The sequence below is a fragment of the Prionailurus bengalensis genome, chromosome A2 (genome assembly GCF_016509475.1).
Source record: "Prionailurus bengalensis isolate Pbe53 chromosome A2, Fcat_Pben_1.1_paternal_pri, whole genome shotgun sequence".
In the NCBI taxonomy this organism is placed as follows: domain Eukaryota; kingdom Metazoa; phylum Chordata; class Mammalia; order Carnivora; family Felidae; genus Prionailurus; species Prionailurus bengalensis.
In genome coordinates this window covers 2,944,215-2,963,584 of record NC_057348.1, presented here as the reverse complement: position 1 = coordinate 2,963,584, position 19,370 = coordinate 2,944,215, and the positions used below count along the sequence as shown (strand labels likewise).

At 62.2% G+C, this 19,370-nt stretch overlaps 1 protein-coding gene across 2 annotated transcripts in view; it reads right to left on the bottom strand.

Annotated features, from left to right (window-relative positions):
• Positions 1-8,275: 8,275 nt before the first annotated feature.
• Positions 8,276-19,370, bottom strand: part of ATCAY (ATCAY kinesin light chain interacting caytaxin) — a 30,181-nt gene continuing 19,086 nt past the window's right edge. The window contains exons 7-13 of one of the 2 annotated variants that reach the window (XM_043586174.1): positions 18,477-18,608; positions 17,657-17,743; positions 14,981-15,079; positions 14,257-14,292; positions 12,442-12,513; positions 11,121-11,150; positions 8,276-9,259 (exon numbers count right to left, since the gene is read on the bottom strand). In XM_043586174.1, coding sequence (XP_043442109.1) covers positions 9,250-9,259; positions 11,121-11,150; positions 12,442-12,513; positions 14,257-14,292; positions 14,981-15,079; positions 17,657-17,743; positions 18,477-18,608 — 466 coding nt within the window. In that variant the 3' untranslated portion in view covers positions 8,276-9,249. Of the gene's footprint in view, positions 9,260-11,120; positions 11,151-12,441; positions 12,514-14,256; positions 14,293-14,980; positions 15,080-15,928; positions 16,040-17,656; positions 17,744-18,476; positions 18,609-19,370 lie in introns of those variants that run through there. The other variant, XM_043586175.1, reaches the window with a different exon arrangement.

The following is a 19,370-nucleotide window of genomic DNA, read 5'->3' as shown; positions in this document are numbered from 1 at the left end:
CTCGTCCGGCCCAGGACCTGGTCTGGCCCTTTGGGGTTCAAGGTGATGACTGAGCGGCACGGCCCCGTGGGTCACGTGGCGCAGAGCCGGTCGTGGGCGGGGGGGGGGGGGCGCCCTGGTGTGCGTAACGTGTGTAAGGTCGGCAGGCCGCACCCGTCTGCCACATGGCACCAGATGGCCTCCAGACTCCCCGGGGGCCCAGGGACCGGTGGACGGCACCCGTCCAGCCAGTGCTGAGCAGGTCTCGCCCATTCCGGGCACTGTGGCGGGCGCTGGGCGATGGCTATGGAGGGTTGAGACGACGTCCGTCCTGACGTGGGAGAGGAGGGAGTAGTGAGACTGGGTACAAACCGACATCCGCTTTGTCCAGGGTCCCCCCGGCTGCGGGCCTAGATTCCCAGCGTCTCCTCGGGATAACGGGCAGGTGTCCTTGCTTTGCAAACACTCGGCCCCACCCCCTCCTACCTGGGGAGGGGTGTCCACGGGGAGCCCCTCTGGGGCCACACCACACCTAGCCAGGGCGTCCGGCCGGTGCAAGCACTTCGCGGAGCCTGGGGCTAACGTAGTTATTGACTCTGACCTTGGCCCGCAGGCTCTGATCTCTGCCCCTGCTATCGCTCCTCGACGGTGGGCTGGCCCAGTAGGGGGTTCTGACCACCAGAATACAGCGGAGGTGACGAGGTCCGTCCCCCCATCAGGCCACATAAGACTGTGGCTTCCGTTTTGCTGGCGGACTGTCCCTTGCTGGCTTTCACGAGCGAGCTGCCATGTCACAGGCCCAGATGGCAAGGGGCAGCCAGCAAGGAAGAAGGCCCACCAGCCGCGTGAGTGGCCCTAGGAGCGGACCTCTCCCCAGTGGAGCCATCGGGGAGAACCCAGGCCTGGCTGGCACCTGGATCGCGGCCTCCCGGGTGACGCTGAACCTCGGACCCGGGCGGGCCACGTCGGGACCCCTGACCCACAGAGACTGGAGGCACCCCGTTACTGGAGATGCCGTCTGGTTTTTCCTTGTGCAAAGTAGGGGTGTCGTCGTGCCTGTTTCTTGATTGGGGGGGGACAGACTATGGGAACCACGGGTTGCCTTCCTCCCGCCCGTCGGTTGGCTCAGATCTTGGCTGCGGTGTGTGAAGTTCGCTGGAGGAAGGGTTTGAAACCGGTGTTTGTCTCGTGGCGCCTGGGGGGCTCAGGCGGTTAAGTGTCTGATCTTAGCGTTCGGCTCAGGTCATGATCTCGCGGTTTGTGGGTTCGAGCCCCGCGTCGGGCTCTGCCGACTGCTTCGGATTCTGTGTCTCCCTCTCCCTCAGCCTCTTCCCCGCTCGTGCTCTGACTCTGAAAAATAAATAAACATTAAAAAATAAACGGGTCATCTAGTAAGTAGGCTGTTGCCCTGTGAGCTGTGCTAGCAAATTACTGATCCCGAGCAGGGGTGGTGCGGGCCCCAGTTTGAAAACCGGTCGGTCGGGAAGACAGGAGGCTTGGATTCGGGACAAGCGGAAGGCCCGTGGGGCTGAGCCCGGACCGCGGGCAGAGCGTTACGCCCGCTGAATGAGGGGTCTCCACGCATGGTGTCAGGGGCACGGTGGGAGGGGAGAGGAGAACGTTCTGGTTGGATCCTGGTCGGCAGCGGAGGGACCCCGGGGCCCAGTGGGTGGCAGAGGGGTAACGGGGGGGGGGGGTTTGCACCCAGGGTGACTCCCGTGGGTTGAAGTGTGTTCCCCAGAAAGAGAAGCGGTTCTGAAACCCTGGAACGTGGGGCCGGAGCTGGTGTCTCGAGTCGCCTTGTGCCCGGCCATTTCCAGCCCGCGGCCCCCTCAGGCGGGGACGTGCCCAGGTTGACATTTCGTCCGCGGCCTGGCCCTTGACGGAGGCCCTGTCTCGCTCCCCCAGCAGAATCTGGCCCGGCCAGTGGGCGGCGGGGAAGAGGGTCAAGAGGGGTGGGCACCCGGGGTGAGGCAGGGGAGGGGCTCCGGGGGCCCCCGTGGGGGAGATGGCTCCAGGGACGCCCCTGGACATCCAGGGCAGGTGCTTACGCAGGGCCGAGCAGGCCGGGGCCACCACCTCGGGCGGCGCTGTCCTGAGGTGTGGATGATTCGATTCTGCTGCTTCCATCGAGCAGATCTGTCGTGGGGGCCCCTCCGCGGAAGGCGGTGGGCAGGTGCCGCGGGGGCCACGCGGGGCCACAGCGGAGCCACTTGCTGTCTGCAAGGGGAGGCAGAGGGCTTCGAAGGCCGCCCCGTCGGGCTCCCGGCTCTTGGCCAGCACACTACCTCCCCATGTTGCCAGTTGTGCCCTCCCTCAGGGACGGTGGCCCCATCCGTGTCCCTCGCCGGCAGTGATGAAGGAAAGGCGTGTTGGGGGCAGCAAGCGGGCGCCCCTGAGCACGAATCCTCTTAGACTGGGGGGGGGGGTTGCCATGCTGGGTCCCTGGGGTGCCGTCTTTCCTGCAGGTCGGGGGCAGGCGACGTGCCCTGTGTCCCCGCCCGGGGTCGTGAGCAGGTGCAGGGAGGAGGGCAGGGCCGGCCAAGCCCACGGCTCCCGCGCAGATGGGGCGCTGCTGTTTATCACCGGGAGCGGGGGGGCCTATGGAGCCGCCCCGCCAGCCCCGAGATGCTCCTTCGGCCCCGGAGGCCTTTAGCGCCCCCTTGTGAGAGAAAAAGAAAAGTCAGTCCCCAAACCTCCTCTCCGTCGGGCCCCGCACAGCGGCTTGAAAAGTGAGACACAGACCAACAGCGTCGTGTTGGGCTCTGTGCCGACAGCTCAGAGCCTGGAGCCTGCTTCGGATTCTGTGTCTCCCTCTCTCTCTGCCCCTCCCCTGCTCACGCTCTGTCCCTCTCTTTTTCTCTCAAAAATAAACATTAAAAAAATAAAAGGATTTCACTCACAGACCCTGAAGTTTGAATTCCACACAGTCTGTGCTTCCCACAGATTTTTTTTTAGCGTTTTTCTTTATTTACCTCGATAGAGACTTGCAAGTCGGGGAGGGGCAGAAAGAGGAGGAAGAGAGAACCCCAAGCAGGCTCCGCGCTGTCCGTGCGGACCCCGATGGGGGCTTGAACCCGCGAACCGTGAGATCAGACCCGAGGCCGAAGTCGGACGCCTCCGCGAGCGAGCCACCCAGGTGCCCCCAAAATTAGCCATTTTTAAGTGAATGATTCACTGGCATATGGTGCATCCCCGGTGTTCTGCAACCACCACCTCTAATTCCAGAACATTCCATCACCCCCACAAAGAAGCCCTGTCTCCACTAGCCGTCACGATCCCTCCCCAGCCTCCGGCACCCCGGAGGCGAGTTGTTCTCTCTTGTCTTCTGTTCCAGCGAAATCCATCTGTCTGTCTTTGCGCTCCGAATGGATCTTTTGCCCGTGCGTGATTTTGACCCTGAGGACTTCCCAAAAGGGTCCCAGGGCGGGCCCGGCACCCACACACCAGAGAGTCCCCGACACACGTAAGGAACCACCGGTTAAGAATCCTGGGTTCGAGTTCTGGTTCTGCCACTCGCCAGCTGGGTGAGCCCCCCCCCTTGCCTCTCAGGGCCTCGCCGCCCCCCTCCGGGGTTGGGGAGCAGGGGTGGGAGGCCTCTGGAGACCAGGGCCAGGGGCTTCATCTTCGGGTTGTAACAGCTCCCTCTCACCCATGGCCTCAGTTTCCCCATTTGTCCCAAGTGGCTCGAATCACTGATTTCCTGCCTTCCTCTTTCATTCGTTCCTTCCCCTACCGTTTAGGGGGCCCCTGCCTTCTGTGGGCCCTGCCTTGTGGGGACACAGCGGACAATAAGATGTACCTGGCCCTCCCTGTGCAGAGGGAGGGGGTGGAGGAACCAGAAAGACTTCCTGGGGGAGGGGCCGTCCGAGCGGACACACAGTGATTTAGGCAAAGCAGGCCAAGGGAGGAGGCTTGGATAAGACAAAGGGGTTCAGGGAAGTGAAAACAGGATGTGCAAAGACCCTGTGGCACCCGGTCTGACCGCAGGGGAGCAGGTAAATGAGGGGTAGGGGCAGGGCACCCTCCCCCTCCCTCTCCCCACCTCCCTTCATGAAACCTTCTGGAGGTGGGGGCTCAAACCCAAAGAGAGCCTCTCTCCCTGTGCTTGGGCCTTCCCACCCCTGCTCCCCGACCCCAGAATCCTGTCCTTTCCCGGCTCAGGAAGCGGCCGGTGGAGGCCTGATGAGGATGAGGGCTCCCCAAGGGGGGGCACTATGTCCCCGTCCCCGCAAACTGCGGCCGGGAGCCTCCCCTGGATTATCCGGGGTCCCCACACGTGGTCACACGTCCTACCCTCTTCCTGTCACCTCCCCGCTGCCCCGGCGGAGGCTGCCTCCTCGACCAAACTAGCCTGGCTCCGCTGAGCTCCTTTTCAACGGGGCCTCCTCCTTGCGGTCGACCTAGGAACCCGGTGCCGGCGAGAATCCTGCCAAGTCCGTTTAGCCAGACTCCCCCCCCAACCCTCGTGGCTCCCCTCAGCGACTCTCCGGCCATTGGGCTGCCTCTCTCTGGCTACGGAGCGCCGCGTGTCCCCGGACGCAACACGGAGCACTTGCCCGCTGCGGCGGGGACTGAGTTCAGTCTCCCGTTCGCGCTCCGACGACCGTCCGGCTCTGGCTCTCTTGACGCCCCCCCCCCACCCCCCCGCGTGTGGCCAGCCGCAGCTTGGGGCAGACCCGGAGCGGGAGCTGCCCTTGCCCTGTCCTGACGCCCTCACCCCTGCGGCCTGCCCTGTGCGTCCCCGTGGCTTCCGCGACTTCCCTCCCCTGATTCTGCCGGCAGGAACCGCGGCGACAGCCGAGGGAGACGGGGAGCACCATTATCCTGTGGTCACCGGTGAAGAAGGACTCCCTGCGTGGCCCCATCCAGGACTGACCTGGTGCAAAGGTCGTGGGAGGCGTGGCCCTCACTTCCTCTTCCCACCTCCGGCCCATTCTGGGCCTCGGTTTCCTTGACTGACAGCGTGGCTGGACCCCTGACCCCTGAGCCCCGCCAGGCGCCCGGCCGGCTGGCAGGTGTGGAAGCCGGCTTCGGGGTGTGGCCTGTGACCCAGTTTGGGCGGCAAGAATTTCCGGGGAGCCTCCTTGTGGGGCACGGAGCCCAGACCACGGGTGACAGTGCCGTGCCCAGACAGAGGCCCGGGCAGGGCGCCCGTGGGAGGCCTCCTGGTGTCGGCCCACCTGTGTGACACGTCTGTCCCCAAACGGCCCACAGGTCGCGAGGTGTTTGATTTCCTCTGTGTGAAAGGTCCGGAGACAGAAAGTAGGTCAGTGGGTGCCAGGGCCTGGGGGCGGAGATGGAATGTTCTGGAACTAGATAGCACTGACGGTTGCACAACATCGCGAGTGTACTAAATGCCACCGATGGTAAATTTAGCAAAGAGAGAGGTCAGGTCCTCACTGAGCACTGGGTCCCACTGGAACCCCCACACCTGCTGAGCCGGCCCCTGGGGCCCTCGCCTGGGCTGGGCCCTCCACCGGGGACACCCGAGACCTGCCCGCTGGCCTGCTAACTGCTGCTTCTCTGTTGGGTCTCAGACCAGAGAGGACCCTTCCTTCCGGGACAGGGCCCAGCCTCTCCTCCTGGTCCCCAGGGGTCAAGCTTCTCCACCCTAGGCCGGGTGCCAGCAGGTGAATGAAGAAACGAATGAGTGAATGAACAAACGAATAAGTGAACGAAACGAGTGAATGAATGAATAAGTGAATGAACGCATGAATGAGGTTTCAAGAAACCCCTCAGGGTGATCAGAGACCCGGTTGGGTTGGGACAAAACGTGTGGCCCCATCACCCCCCGATGGGAGTGGCACCTGTGACCCTGTGCCACCCGCCCAGTGAAGCCACCGCCGCGGCCAGGACGGGCGCCTTCCTGACTCCAGCGACCTGTGTGCACGCCCGTCCTGCTCCTGGCACCCGAGGCTCCTCTTCTGGGCTATGTGATGTGTGACCAGAGAGAAGCACCTGGTCCCCGCCTCCCTGACACACCGCTTCTAAGCCCTCGGGACTTCTGGGCGGGGACAATAGTCTTTTTCTCCCTACTAGGTCCCCGGCGACGACGAAGGAAAGGAGTGCCCTTTGCTGTTTGTAACGAGCCCTGCGCTTATGCTGACGGGGTGACTTCTGTAAAGTCCCGACAGCCACGGGGTGGTGGGCGGGACAGATGGCAGCTTCAGCCGGCGGCTCGGGGACGACCAGGGCCCTGGCCTGCGCCCCTCTTCGGGCTGTTCCTGAGTTAGCCCCTTTGTCATCAGCAGGTGAGATGCAAGGAAACCTCTTCCCTAAGCTCTGTGAGCTGCTGGGGGAAGGTTGTGGGAGCCCCTGGCTTTTGGCCAAGTGGGACATCGTGGGGGTGACCCGGGGGCCCAGCCCTCACGACTGGCGCCCGAGGTGGGGGTGAGCCCTTCACCTGCGGGGTCCTCCCGGACTGCCCGGTGTCGGGTCCCAGGACGCGGGGGGGGGGATCCCCGGGAGCTGGAGAGCGTGGGGACCCTTCCCCAGTCCGGTGTCAGGAACGGTGTGAGCGTAGAAATAGTCTTCTGTTCCAGAAGTACCAATAATGGTCTATATACATACAGTAATTAAACTATTACCATTGTCACCTGCTAACCCTGCTTGGTTCCAGAGCGGACTGGTGTCGGGAAGGGAACTTGAGTCACAGAGAGGCAGATCCGGAAGGGGCCCTGGGGATGGCCCCGGGGGCCCCCCCGGAAGCAAGAGCGGCAGGGCCACGGCTGCCCCAGGTCGCCCCTCTGCGTCCAGACCCAGGCCAGCGTCACACCTCGGGGAAGTGGACACCAGTGACCCCCTTCTCAGCTGCTGCCTCTTTATTTCCACACAAATCCCCCAAAGCCCGTGGAAACCATGTCTGAACATCACGACGGGAGTCACGACGACTTTGGGTGTAAAAACCACAACACTGGCCGTCCTTAGGATGAGCGTGTGAGCCACGACCGAGGACACGACCCACGTGTCACAGGAGGGAAACCCGGCGTCCCTTCGCGACGGGGGCTCGGGGTCCACTGCATCTTGGCCAGAACTGCCCCCGAGACGCATCTTTCGCGAAGCCGCTGGGAGCTGCGGACGGCCACCCGCGTGGACACGTGTGGAGGGAGCCGTGCCGTGGGACTTCTCCCGCCTGGGGACGGCCTCCCGGGCCTCTCTCTACCCTGGAGGGGCCGCTGTGGCGGCCAAGCTGGGGTCCCTGGCCCCGCTTGCCCGTTGTCCGTGGCTGCTGGTGGTCCGGAGGGGTGGCGGGCGGGCCGCGGGGAACCAGCCGGTCCCTGTTGGGGTTTCTTGCGTGGCTGCAGGCCCCGTCACAGCGGGCTGGGGCCCGCCTCGGTCCGTCCCTCTGTCGCCTCCGCAGGCACGCACTGTCGCACCGGGCGGACGGCCTCAGTTCCCAGCGCTCAGCCTGCGGCCGGTTCCGGCCTCCTCCCCCGTGTTCGTGGAGGCCCCACGTGGACCCTGCAAGCAGGGCCCGCCTCCCGGGCCTGGAGTTTGGGGCGGCCCCGGGGACGCCTGGGGCACCCTCCTAAAAGGAGGTGCTCCGGGCAGGGGCAGGCGACAGGCAGAACAGGGGGCTGTGGGGGTCTGTCGGAGGGCAGCCTGGAGAGGCCCATCCGCTGGCCTCGGCCGCCTCAGGCTCCGGGCGACACGCCTGGGCCCGGAACACGGTCCCATCCTTTATTTGACATTTGGGAAGCACAGCAGAAACACAAACGTAAGACCCCCCTCCCCAACCCCCCCAGGCGTCCCGGCCTTCCTGGGGCAGAGCTGCGCCGACCCAGAAGATGTGGGGCCCAACATGGCTCCCAGACTCCACATTTTTCGAGGCAGAGCCTCTGGCGTTGGACGTGGGACGGCTCCATGACGTTCAGGACCTTTAGGAGCCTCCCCCACGGGGCAAAACGTCGGGTGTTCCCTTCCCTCAGCACCAAACACCACCAGTCCCTCCCGGCATCAGAATAACCCAAAACACCTCGATGCGCCCAGGTCGAGAAGCCTCCAGCATCTCCCCTGAGGCCGAGAACCTCATACCCAGGGCACTTGAACTAGACCGCTAAGAAGCCAGCGACGGGGCCGGGAAGAGGGGCCTGGAGAAGGTACCTGCTCAACTTTTGCTCAGATTCATAGAAACAGAAACTCTGAGGATCGGAGGGGACCGCAGAGGACAACATTCTGTAAGCACTTTCCAGCCTTTTCTTAAATGCCTCCACGGACAGGGAACTCACTACCTCTAAAGGCCACCCTGATGGGCGTGCGGACCACGTTAGAAAAGTCTGACTTCTGTCCAAGGTAAATTTACCTCCTTTGACTGCAGGTCTCCGGAGCATCCAGGCCACTGGGATTTATCTTCCCAAGTGAACTTCGAAACACTCAAAACCTGCAATAAACCTGTATCTTCCTGTATCGCGGTTCAGAGCCGGTTTCCCATGGCGGGAACCTGAGGGGCTCATCCCAACCCTGTGTTGGGGGGGGGGGGTCAGGAAAGCGGGGACACTTCATTCCCTCAGTAGGAGGTATTGATCAGGATTGCCCTGTGGTGTGGCGTCCATTAAAGGGGCTTGAGAATGTTCTAGAAGGGGGGGCGGGTTTGCAACTGCGGGGCGGGGGTGATTCTCAGCAGCTCGCGTGTGCCATCGTGGACTCCATTAATCCCAAAGAAGATTGGGAGATGAAGGCGAGGGGAGCTGGTCAAGTGTAAAGCCATGAGGTGCCGGGACGGGAGGTCCCCGGGGCACGGCGCTGCTGGGGGGGCTGAGCTTCTGGGCCACGTGCCCAGGGCCGCAGGGGGTGTTCTAGGAGAAAGGGCACAAGAACGAGTCCAGGTCCGGCCAAGGAGCTGGCGGGCAACCGTGGCTCCGGGGTGGGCCAGGTGGCAAACCAGAGAAGGGTCTTGAGCTAGGACTTTGTGCAGTGATGGTGGTGGTGAGGGCGAGGAGGGGGGGGTCTCTGAAGCCGTCGAGGGCACACGGGCCACGCCCTGGGCCGTCTTCCTCTTCTCGGCCGCCAGCTCGTGAGTGTGGAGGGCTGAGAACCAGGTCCTTTTCTGGAACATACCGCGTTGTTTGAAAACAAAACGAAACAAAAACGTTTTCAAGCAGCTCAAAAGGATGCTGGGTTTCAGAGGTGGATGGCGGGGACTGGCCCCCTCCAAAGACAGGGGCGTCAGGACAAGGCGGGGAGGAGGTCCAGGGCCAGAGGGCGTCTGACAGAGGTTTCTTGCCATCTGGAATCTTCTGTCTTGTCCTTCTCTGTAGTCTTGTCACCTCAGGACATGCTAGAGAGAGATAAACACAGGCCAGGCTGTTGTTACTGTTTTTAAAGAACTCGGGCAGCAGTGGGGGGGTGGGGGGCGGCGCCTGGGTGGCTCAGTCGGTTAAGCAACCGACGCCGGCTCAGGTCACGATCTTGCGGTCCGTGGGTTCGAGCCCCGCGTCGGGCTCTGTGCTGACGGCTCGGAGCCTGGAGCCTGCTTCCGATTCTGTGTCTCCCTCTCTCTCTCCCTGCCCTTCCCTCACTTGTGCTCTGTCTCTCAAAAACAAATAAGCGTTAAAACGAATACATGAATAAAAATAAAATACGCGATTATCCTTAAAAAAATACAGAAAGAATGCGGGGAACGCGTGCATGTGTGGACGGCACGATCCGACCCGGCTCTGGGGGGCCCTCGGCAGCAAGAGCGGGACCAGCCCATCAAGGTCTGCCGCCTGCCACCCACCTTCCAGGTGTGCTTCCAAAGGGGACCCCTCAATCAGTGCCTCAGGAGAATGGGCCCCAGGCCGACGTCACCGGTCGGACCAGAGGGAAGCTTCAACCCAGCCACCCATCCTTCTGTCCCTCCCTCCGCCCACCTATTCACCCACCTATCTGTCTGCGCGTCCACCCAGTAGCTTCCTACAAGTTCTTCTTTGGGGTCTTTAATAATTTTAAACACTCCTAATTCATCACCCCTACCTGAGGATTCAGGGGAGGGTCTAACTCTGCTTTTTCTCGAATCTGCTGGCTTTCGCTCATGGTGCGGGACTTCCTTGTGTGTTCTGTGTCTGTGGGTGAAACTCACCCCCAGAAGACTCGGATTGAGACGATCTTGTCAGAAAGGCACCGAGAACTTGCCTCCACTCGGTGTGCCCGGGGCAGTACTGGTCTAAGACCATTTAGACTAAGAATTTTTTTTAATGCTTATTTATTTTGGAGAGAGAGAGAGAGAGAGAGAGAGAGAGATACAGCGTGAGCCGGGGAGGGGCAGGGAGAGAGGGAGACACAGAATGTGAAGCAGGCTCCAGGCTCCGAGCCGTCAGCACAGAGCCCGGTGCGGGGCTCGAACTCCCAGACCTCGAGATCATGACCTGAGTCGAAGTCGGGTGCTTACCGGAGCCCCAGCGCTCGGACTGCCCCGTCTGGTAAGACTGTCTTTGTTTCCCTGGGGACCGTGGGTCGTGTGCTAACAGCGGGATGTAGGGTGGGGGTATCGGCGGGACCTCGGGACGGCGGAGACCGAGCTCAGCCACGGGAGTGGTTAGCCAAGCGTAAGGGACCGCCCCCGGGAAATACCCTGGACGTGGGCGTAGCGTCCCTGGTTGGGGACGCTGCCGGGCGAGCTAAGGGCTGCCCGGATGAGCCCCCCGGGAGACCACACCGGGAGGCTCACCTCCGGCCGCTCCGGGCCCGGGCATCACATTCCTGACGCCCGTTCTCACCCGTACTCATCCCTCCACCATATCAAACCGTAACTGTAAGCGAGACAGCTTTGCTGAATTCTGTGGGCACTTCCAGCAAACCCCTGAACCTGAGGGTGGTCTCCATGACCCCCAGCACACAGAGCGGCTTTTCCTGGCATCTGGAGCAGGCGGGGACCCCGAGACAGGCCGCGGGCAAACGCCGCGCCCGTGGCTGCTACAAAGCCCGGGCTTTGGGGGCCCGGCTCCGGTCAAGCCTGCCGCGTGGCTTAGCTCTGGGGCATCACGTCGGTGGCGCCCCCGGAGCTGCGCAGGGACGGGCAAGCCAAGCCTCTCTGACTCCCCAGGACGGTAGCCCTCGACCCCCAAACAGTAAATCGTGGGGCGAACGGTTCCCACGCGGCTGGGCTCCACTCGGGACACTGAGGCACAGGCACCGGGATGGCCCCGCTCCCCACCTACCTCGTTTCCTGATCTGTGGCTGGAGCAGGCCTGTGAAGAGAGAAGCCGTCGCGTTATTTGCCTATTTGGGGGGAATCCTGGCATCTGGCCACGAGCCCCACGCGGCCGGCTCGGCCTCGCCTTGAGCTGGTACCAAGCGAGTGGGGGCCGCCCACGGGGACGTGCAGAAAGGTCACCAGCCAGAACCTCCACCGGAGAGCAGAACCCCTCTCGCGGCCGCATCAGCTACCCGCGGTCCCTGAGTCCTGGACGCTGGGGGCGGGGGGGGGGGGATGGCCCCAGACACAGCCGCTGTCCCCACGTGGCGCAAGGGCAGGAGACAGAGGCTACGCGAGGGTCAAATGCAAGAGGCAGGCTGGCTGGGCAGAGGGGAGGGGGGCAGGGGTGGGGGCAGAGCCCGCTGTGTTTTCTACCCATGGGGGGCAAGGCGCCACAGGGCTTGGGGCCGTATCTGCTGGGCGTCAGAAAAGTAAAGCGGGGGGCGTGACGGGAGGAACTGCTTATCGGGTGTGGGGTCCGTTCGGGGTGATGGAACATTCTGGAACTAGAGAATTCTGGAACTAGAGAGGGGTGCTGCACGAACAACTCTGCCAGGGTCTGAAAGGCCACTGGAACATGCACTTTAAAACTGTTCGTCGCGGGGGGGCGCCCGGGGGGCTCAGTCGGTTAAGTGCCTGACGTTTGATCTCGGCTCAGGGTCATGATCTCACGGCTGGTAGGATCGAGCCCCACGTCAGGCTCTGCGCTGACAGCACGGAGCCGGCTTGGGATTCTCTCTCTGCCCCTCCCCCCCAGCAGATAAATAAATGACCTTAAAAAAAAAAGAGGGTGAAGAAGCCCCTGGAAAAGAGACGGGGCTGGGGCTGTCCATCCAGGGGGCTTGCCCGGCGGTGGGCGGGCATGTGCTGAGTCCCCGAGGCCGGGCACGGGCAGCCCAGCCCCAGAGAGGAGCAGACTTTCACATTTTATGGACAGTTGGTTAATTTGTTTATTTATCTGTAAAGCTTTTATTTTTTTTAAGTAATCTTTGCTCCCGCGGTGGGGCTCGAACTCACAGCCCTGAGATCAAGGGTTCCACACTCAACCGACCGCCAGGCGCCCGACTGTTGGTTTAAATAGAATTCCGGCCTCTGCGGGTGTCCCGTGGGGACGGCCCGGGGTGGAGGGAAGAGGGACCCCGGGACTGAGCATTCAGGATGGGGCCGGCGTCGTGCTGGCCATCCACACCCGCTCTCTGCTGTCCTCGTCACGAGAGCGTTGTGGTCACTCTTACCGGACGTGTGGGCTCGGCCGCCCTCGCCGTGGCCACCTGCACAGTTACCTGTCCTCCGCCAGCACCGCCTCCGGCTTGTCCTCAGACCTGGGCAGGACGAACTCGGGCTGCAGCCTGGCGCTGGGGACGGAGAGAGAGGACGTGGGTGACGAACCTGCCCGCCGTGGCCTCGGAGGGTGGCGTGGGGGAGTCTCGCTGCCCCTGGATGGGCCCCGAGGGCACAGAGGTCAACCCAGGGGTTAATGACGGCGGAGACGACCATGGGGAAGGGGGCACGAGCGGGGACAGGACGGGAAGGGGGAAAGACCCCGAACGTTCCTCTCAGCTGTCAGCCCGGAGGCACCGGTCCTCGCCCCTTGGACACGGTCCCCTGTGCCCTGATTCCGGCTTGCGGTGCCGGTCTCCGTGCCTCCGCAGCTAAGACTGGGAGGCCAAAGAGAGGCCGAGGCAGAGAGAGAGAAAGACAGGGAGAGACAGGGAGAGACATACACAGAGGCAGAGACAGGGAGAGATAGAGAGAGAGAGAGAGGGAGAGCGAGAGATGGAGAAGGGGAGGGGAAGAAAGGAAGGGGAAAAAGTGCAGACAGACAGACAGACAGACATCTCTACTTCCCACCCAGCAGCGGCTACTGTCTCGAAAACAGAACTACAACTGATGAGGACACGGGAGGGGGAGGGGGAGCCCTTGTCCTGCGGGGGGGGGGGGGGCATGGGGTGGCCCACGTGCCCCGGGGACAGCGTGGCGGTTCTGCAAAACGTTCAAGGCAGCATCTCCACGTGCTCCCGGAACCCCACTTCGGGAACGCGGGGACTCAGCTGGGTGTTCGCGGCCCGTGTCCGCAGCGGCACGACTCCCAGCAGCCTCAGCAAACCCACGTCCCTCCGTGGATGAAGGACAAACACAACGTGGTCCGTCCACGCGTGGGAATATTACTCGGCCTCGGGAAGGAAGGACCCCTGCCACCTGCCACCACGCGGGCGGACGCGGGGGGCCACGCACGAGACGGGGCGTCCTGCCCGCCCTCGGCCTCCCTCCCTGGCGCCCGCGGCCCATCATCAGTACGTGACGCCGTCCGGAGCCTCCACGGCGCTGCTCGCTATGTGGCTCATCTGCCCACATCACCCGCCCTGCCCGGGACCCGCTTTCCTCACTCGGTGACGCGCCCCTCTCCTCTGCCACTTGGAGCCCCCCGGACCAGGACTCTTGTCTTTTTCACCTGTCTCCCCGGAGGAGGCTGGCACGGGGCCTGGCAGTGATAGACGCTCTCGACCCCCCCAAGCCCCAACCCTCCCCCAGGCTTGCTGTGTGGCCTGGGGCAGGTGCCGTGCCTCTCTGAGCCTCGGATTCCTGGGCTGCAAGATGCTGTCGGGAATCCTGGCCCGGCCCAGCTCCGGGGGGTGGGGGTGGAATATGAACGTATCCGGGGGACGGCATGAGGGCCTCGTAACTGGGTGGGGCCGCGATCGCCCTGAGGTCCCGTGACGGCCACCCCTGCTGACGCCACCAACGAAAACCGAACCAGGAGGTTAGTGAAGGGGCATTCCTGGGGCTGTCGGGGCCGAGAACAGAACCTGTGCCCCCTCTGTCAGCGGATGACTCGATTTTACCGCGATTACTGTGAGCCACTTTCCGCCCGGGGGGTCCCCTTGTCCTCATTCCTCAGAGTAGCCCCCACGGTGGCTGTGAACTCTTTGCTCGCCTATCCGTGACGGAGCGGATTCGAACCGCGGTCTGACTCAAAGCCCTCAACACACGCGAGGGCGTCATTGGCCCCTGCTGGGCCAAAGCCACCTGTTACCCGCACCCGCCCCCCGCCAAGGTGGGCCCGGCCCAGCCCCCGCCCCGAGGCACTCTGTACACACCTCTCTCTCCTGGCCTTGAGCCTTTCCTCTTCGTACCTGGAAGACAGAAAGTACAACTCCTCAGACGCCCGCCTCCCCCACAGGTGCGCTACCTGGGGACCCCTTCCCTTCTGGGAACGGAGACACAGTCTCCTTGTCACGTCCGAGTTCGCGCCAGCCTTGGGCGCAGAAAGGCAGCCGGGACTGACGGGCCGACGGTCTTTTTCGCGTTTCCGGCAGTGACTCCGCTGGCCTCGTCCAGCATCTGGTATAGACACGGCTCAGCCGATTAGTTTCTGTGCCTCATCAGGCACCAGCAATTGAACGGGGTCATTGTAAAGCAACCCCCTCGCGGACGTGGGTCGGTCTACACGCGCCCCCCCCCCCGCCCCCCCCCCCTCCTGTCAGGGCGTAAATATTTTCGACTTCGTAGGCCGGTTTCCGCCACAGCTGCTCAATTCCGATGCGGCTCGAAGGCAGCCATGGATGGGCGGGGCCGTGTGCCAATAAAACTTTATTTGTACAACAAGCTGTGGGCCAAGGCTGGCCGGCCCCGCCCTGCGCTGAGATGCCCGGGCCCACGTGTTCTCCGATCTCACGTGGGCTTGTTTCACCGTGTCTCCCCGGGTCTGCTGCTCCCACTCACGTCCAGCATCCGGTTCTCGGGCCCCCGAGAGGGGAGGCGCGGAGCCTGGGCGCGCTGGGGCCGGGGGAGGGGGCGCCCCCACGGCACGGGGACACTCACTGTAGCACGCACTCGGGGATCTGCACGTGTTCCATGGGGATGAGCTGTTCCAGATCTTCCAAGCTGTGCACGTACTGGATCTTGTTGATGAATTTGACGCTGGTGGGACAAGGAGGGACATGCGTGAAGTCCAGGCCCGGGGCGCGCGAGGGCACAGAGACTCACAGCCCGTCCTCTCAGAAAGAGCGGCCTCTCTCGGTCCGCACCCGGAGCCAGGCTGTCTGCTGCCACGCGGGGCTCTGTCACCAGCGTGTGGCTTTGAACTCGCGGTTACTATTAATTTAAAAAATCTAACTTAAACCTAATTTAGCTGAAGCATAAAATAAGTTTTTTTCGAGGGCCCCCTGGGCGGGCGGGCGGCTCAGTCGGTTGAGCGGACGACTTCGGCTCAGGTCGCGATCCCACAGTCGGGGAGACCAGGCCCCACGTCGGGCTCTGCGCCCACAGCTCGGAACCTGCTTCCGAGGCCCCGGCTCCCTCTCTCTCTGCCCCTCCCCCGCTCGCACTCTGTCTCTTCAAAAATAAAGCAGCATCGGAACAAGTTTTTAAAAGCTTTTTTGAAAGTCGCGTCGTTTTTCTAAATGACAAACAGAAGGCCGAGAGGATACGGCACGACAGCAAACGATAAAATAATCGAGTTAACGGTAAAAAAAAAAAAAAAAAAGAAAAAAGGTAAGACGGAGTCAGGGGTCTACAAAAGCGTGTTGAGGGGCGCCTGGGTGGCGCAGTCGGTTAAGCGTCCGACTTCAGCCGGGTCACGATCTCGCGGTCCGTGAGTTCACGATCTCGCGTGAGTTCGAGCCCCCCGACGGCTCTGGGCTGAGGGCTCGGAGCCTGGAGCCTGTTTCCGATTCTGTGTCTCCCGCTCTCTCTGCCCCTCCCCCGTTCATGCTCTGTCTCTCTCTGTCCCAAAAATAAATAAACGTTGAAAAAAAAATTTTAAAAAGCATGTTGAGACGTTTCGTATCTACGTCGGGAGGTCAGATTAAAACTCGGCTCAGGCTTTCCGGCGTCCGATGCAAAGGGAGACACATGAGGAATGAATGACACACAGCGTCCCTAATGGGAAAAATAAAGCAGCTGCTTGGCAGAAAGGCCGACGGTAAGTGATTAGGCATGACAGACGCTCCCCACGGGGCGTCACAAAGCGGCCATGTGTGGTGTTACGAGCAAATCTAACTGCTTTCATGCAGGGCAAGTCACATTTTGTAAAATATTTTTTATACATTTATTTTTGAGAAACAGTGAGACAAAGCGTGAGCTTCCTTCCTTCCTTCCCTCCTCCCTCCTTCCTTCCTTCCCTCCCCTTCCTCCTTCTCTCCCTCCCTCCCTCCTTCCTTCTTTCCTTCCTTCCTTCCTTTCTTTTTTTAAGTATATGTATTTAAGCAATCTGTACTGCCAACCTGGGGCTCGAACTCAAGGACCCTGAGATCAAGAGCTGCGTGTTCTCCTGAATGAGCCCACCAGGCTCCCCCGAAGGATCTGGATTCGATTCAACGCTCTGAATCACGTCAAATTAAATGTACATTCAGGGGGCGCCTGGGTGGCTCAGTCCCTTAAGCGTCTGACTCCTGATTTTGGCTCAGGTGGCGATCTCACCGTCACGAGACCGAGCCCCGAGTCAGGCTGGGCACAGAGACTGCTTAGGGTTTTCTCTCTCTCTTTCTCTCTCTCGGGGCGCCTGGGTGGCTCAGTCCATTAAGTGTCCGACTCTTGGTTTCGGCTCAGGTCATGATCTCACAGTACGTGGGTTCGAGCCCAACATCCGGCTCTGTGCCGACAGCATGGAGCCTGCTTGGGATCCTTTCTCTCCCCTCTCTCTGCCCTTCCCCCACTCACGCTACCTCTCTCTCTCTCTCAAAACGAACACTGAAAAAAAAATATATATATACTTAAAAAGATGTGGTTTATGGTGCAGATCTTGGGCAAGTCACATTGGCGTGACGTCTGGGGCGGCTCAAGTCGGAGACTAAGGTCAGCCCCCTGGCTACTCGGTCCCCATGTGGCCAAACCACAGTGAAACCCTAGACAGCAAGGTGAGCTTCCCGGTTGGTGGACCTTCCTGTATGCTGTCACACATCTTCGCAGGGACAATTAACGGCTTTTGCTACCACCCCCGGGGAGGGGACAACTGCCCACCTGGGACCTCCGTATGCACCTTCGGGCTTCGCCAACTTTAACCCGGGTCCTTCCTCTGTAGCTTTTCTGAGCTCTGGGAGTCCTTCCAGTGACTCGTCAAACCTGCGGGTGGTCTCGAGGATCCCCCAAGGCACACGTGGCTCGTGACATTATTGCCGGGAGCGGGTCAGACCCTCTTGGCGTCCTAATGGTCCCCGCACAGGTTCTGGAGTGGACGGGGCGGGGGGAGTGTGGCGGGCGAGCACCTGGCTGTGTGACCCTGGCTGCGTGCCTTGACCCTTCTGAGCCCCAGATCCCTCATCCACGCGACGGGCGTGACAGCGTCAGCCTCTCCGGTGGTGGCTGTCACGTTACGAGGTATCCGGCGTTTAGGATGGGACAGCTGCTTTGCTAATATTTTTCCTGTGTTCGTCCCTTAATACTAACAACGCACATGATTTAAACAGCTTGAGGCCAAGGTCCGCATCCGACACAGAGAAGCTGGAAGATTCGGATTCCCAACAAAGACGCGCGAGCCCGCCCCGGCCGTGGCCTCACCTGATGAAAGGCCGGGACACCGCCAGCACCGTGCGGATGAACCAGGACGGGTGCACAATGATCAGCGACTTCAGGTTCTTCCGCAATCTGCGGGGGGGAAGCAGAGCAGCGGGCCCTGGGGAGGGAGGGGCTCCCGGCGGGCACATCCAGGCTGGGGGGGGGGGGGTCCGGAAGGCCGAGCCCCCTTTGCGGGGTTTGTGGGGGCCACGCTGACCTCTAGCCCCAGGTGTCACTTCATTCAGGGCCTGAGCTCTTGACTGCGTGGCCGCCCGGCCCATCCCCGAAAGATGTCCTGGGGCACCCTGGTTCTGACCCCCTGTTGTGGTCACGTTGAACTGCGTCTCCCCCCCCCCCCCCCCCCCCCAGATTTGTATGTTGTAGTCCTAACCTCTTGGACCTCAGAACGGGGACATCGTTTAGAAAATAAGGTCATGGCCGACATAATTCTCTAAAAGTCACACCAGGGCAGGATGGGACGTAATCCAATCACTGGTGTCCTTATAAAGAGGGGACGTTTGGACGCAGACACACGGGGAAAGGCCGCGTGACCACGACGGGGGCGGCGCGCCTCCAAGCTGGGGGGGCGGTGGTGCCAAGGACGGCCGGTGGCCCCCCCCCCCCCCCCCCCCCAGGAGCCAGGAGACGAACGGAACAGACTCAGGAGCCGATCAAGTCCGCTCAACCATCCGGTCTGAGGTCTGAGGTCGTTTGTCCGACGGCCACGCCGCCTTCGGGGGGGGGGGAGGGGAGGGCTCCGGGGTCCCCTGCTCCGCGGGGGTGAAAACCCCTCCCTCCCGGGCCCTTCCGCCCACGCACTCACCTCCTGTCGATCATCTGATAACACTTCTTCAGCCAGCCGATGCCAGGCATCCTCCGCCGGGGGGTGGCGCCGTTCAGGTAGACGATCATGTAGTCCTCGGCCACCAGCAGCTCCAGACTGCTGATGACGTACCTGGTCACGTGTGCGGAAGAGGTGGGGGGGCCCGGCAGGGGGGCCAGAGTTAGGAAGCCCCGCCCCGCGTCCAAGGGACGGGGCGCCCACGGTGCTCTTTGCTGCCCCCTGCCGTGCTGGGCCAGCCCCGCCTGCTCGGGGTGGCGTGGCTGCAGACCCCAGCCCACCCCAAGTTAGTGTCCGTGGGCCTAGGGATAGCAGGGGTCACCATTTCACTAAGCACTTATTAGGCGCCAAGGGTTTTACGCGCACGACAGCATCTAGCGTCTCCGTTAATCCGGAGAGGGGGTCCCAACGGCCCCGGGGACGGCCGGGGAACGGGCACCCACAGTGGACGGCCCACCGCACCAGACGTTACGGGTCCGGGGTCCCGGCCCGGCCCCGTCTCTCCCTGAGCGACTTTAGAAACTCTTTTCTTTTTGTTTACTGTTGTTATTATTTTTTTAAATGTCTGTTTATTTTGACAGAGAGAGAGCGAGCAGGGGAGGGGCAGAGAGGGAGGTGGACAGAGGGTCCAAAGTGGGCTCCACGCTGTGAGCGCGGAGCCCGACGTGGGGCTTGAACTGGCGAGCCGCGAGTTCATGACCTGAGCCACCCTGGAGCCCCAGAAAACCTTTTCCTCTGTCTCAGCCTCTACTTCCCCACCTGAAGGTGGGGGGTGGGGGGAGGCTGGGCTCCCTGGATGCTGGGGCCCCTTCCTGCCCTGACCTCCCCCAGGTGCCTCCTCGTCCTCTGAACCACCGGGCACCGGAGCCCCACCGA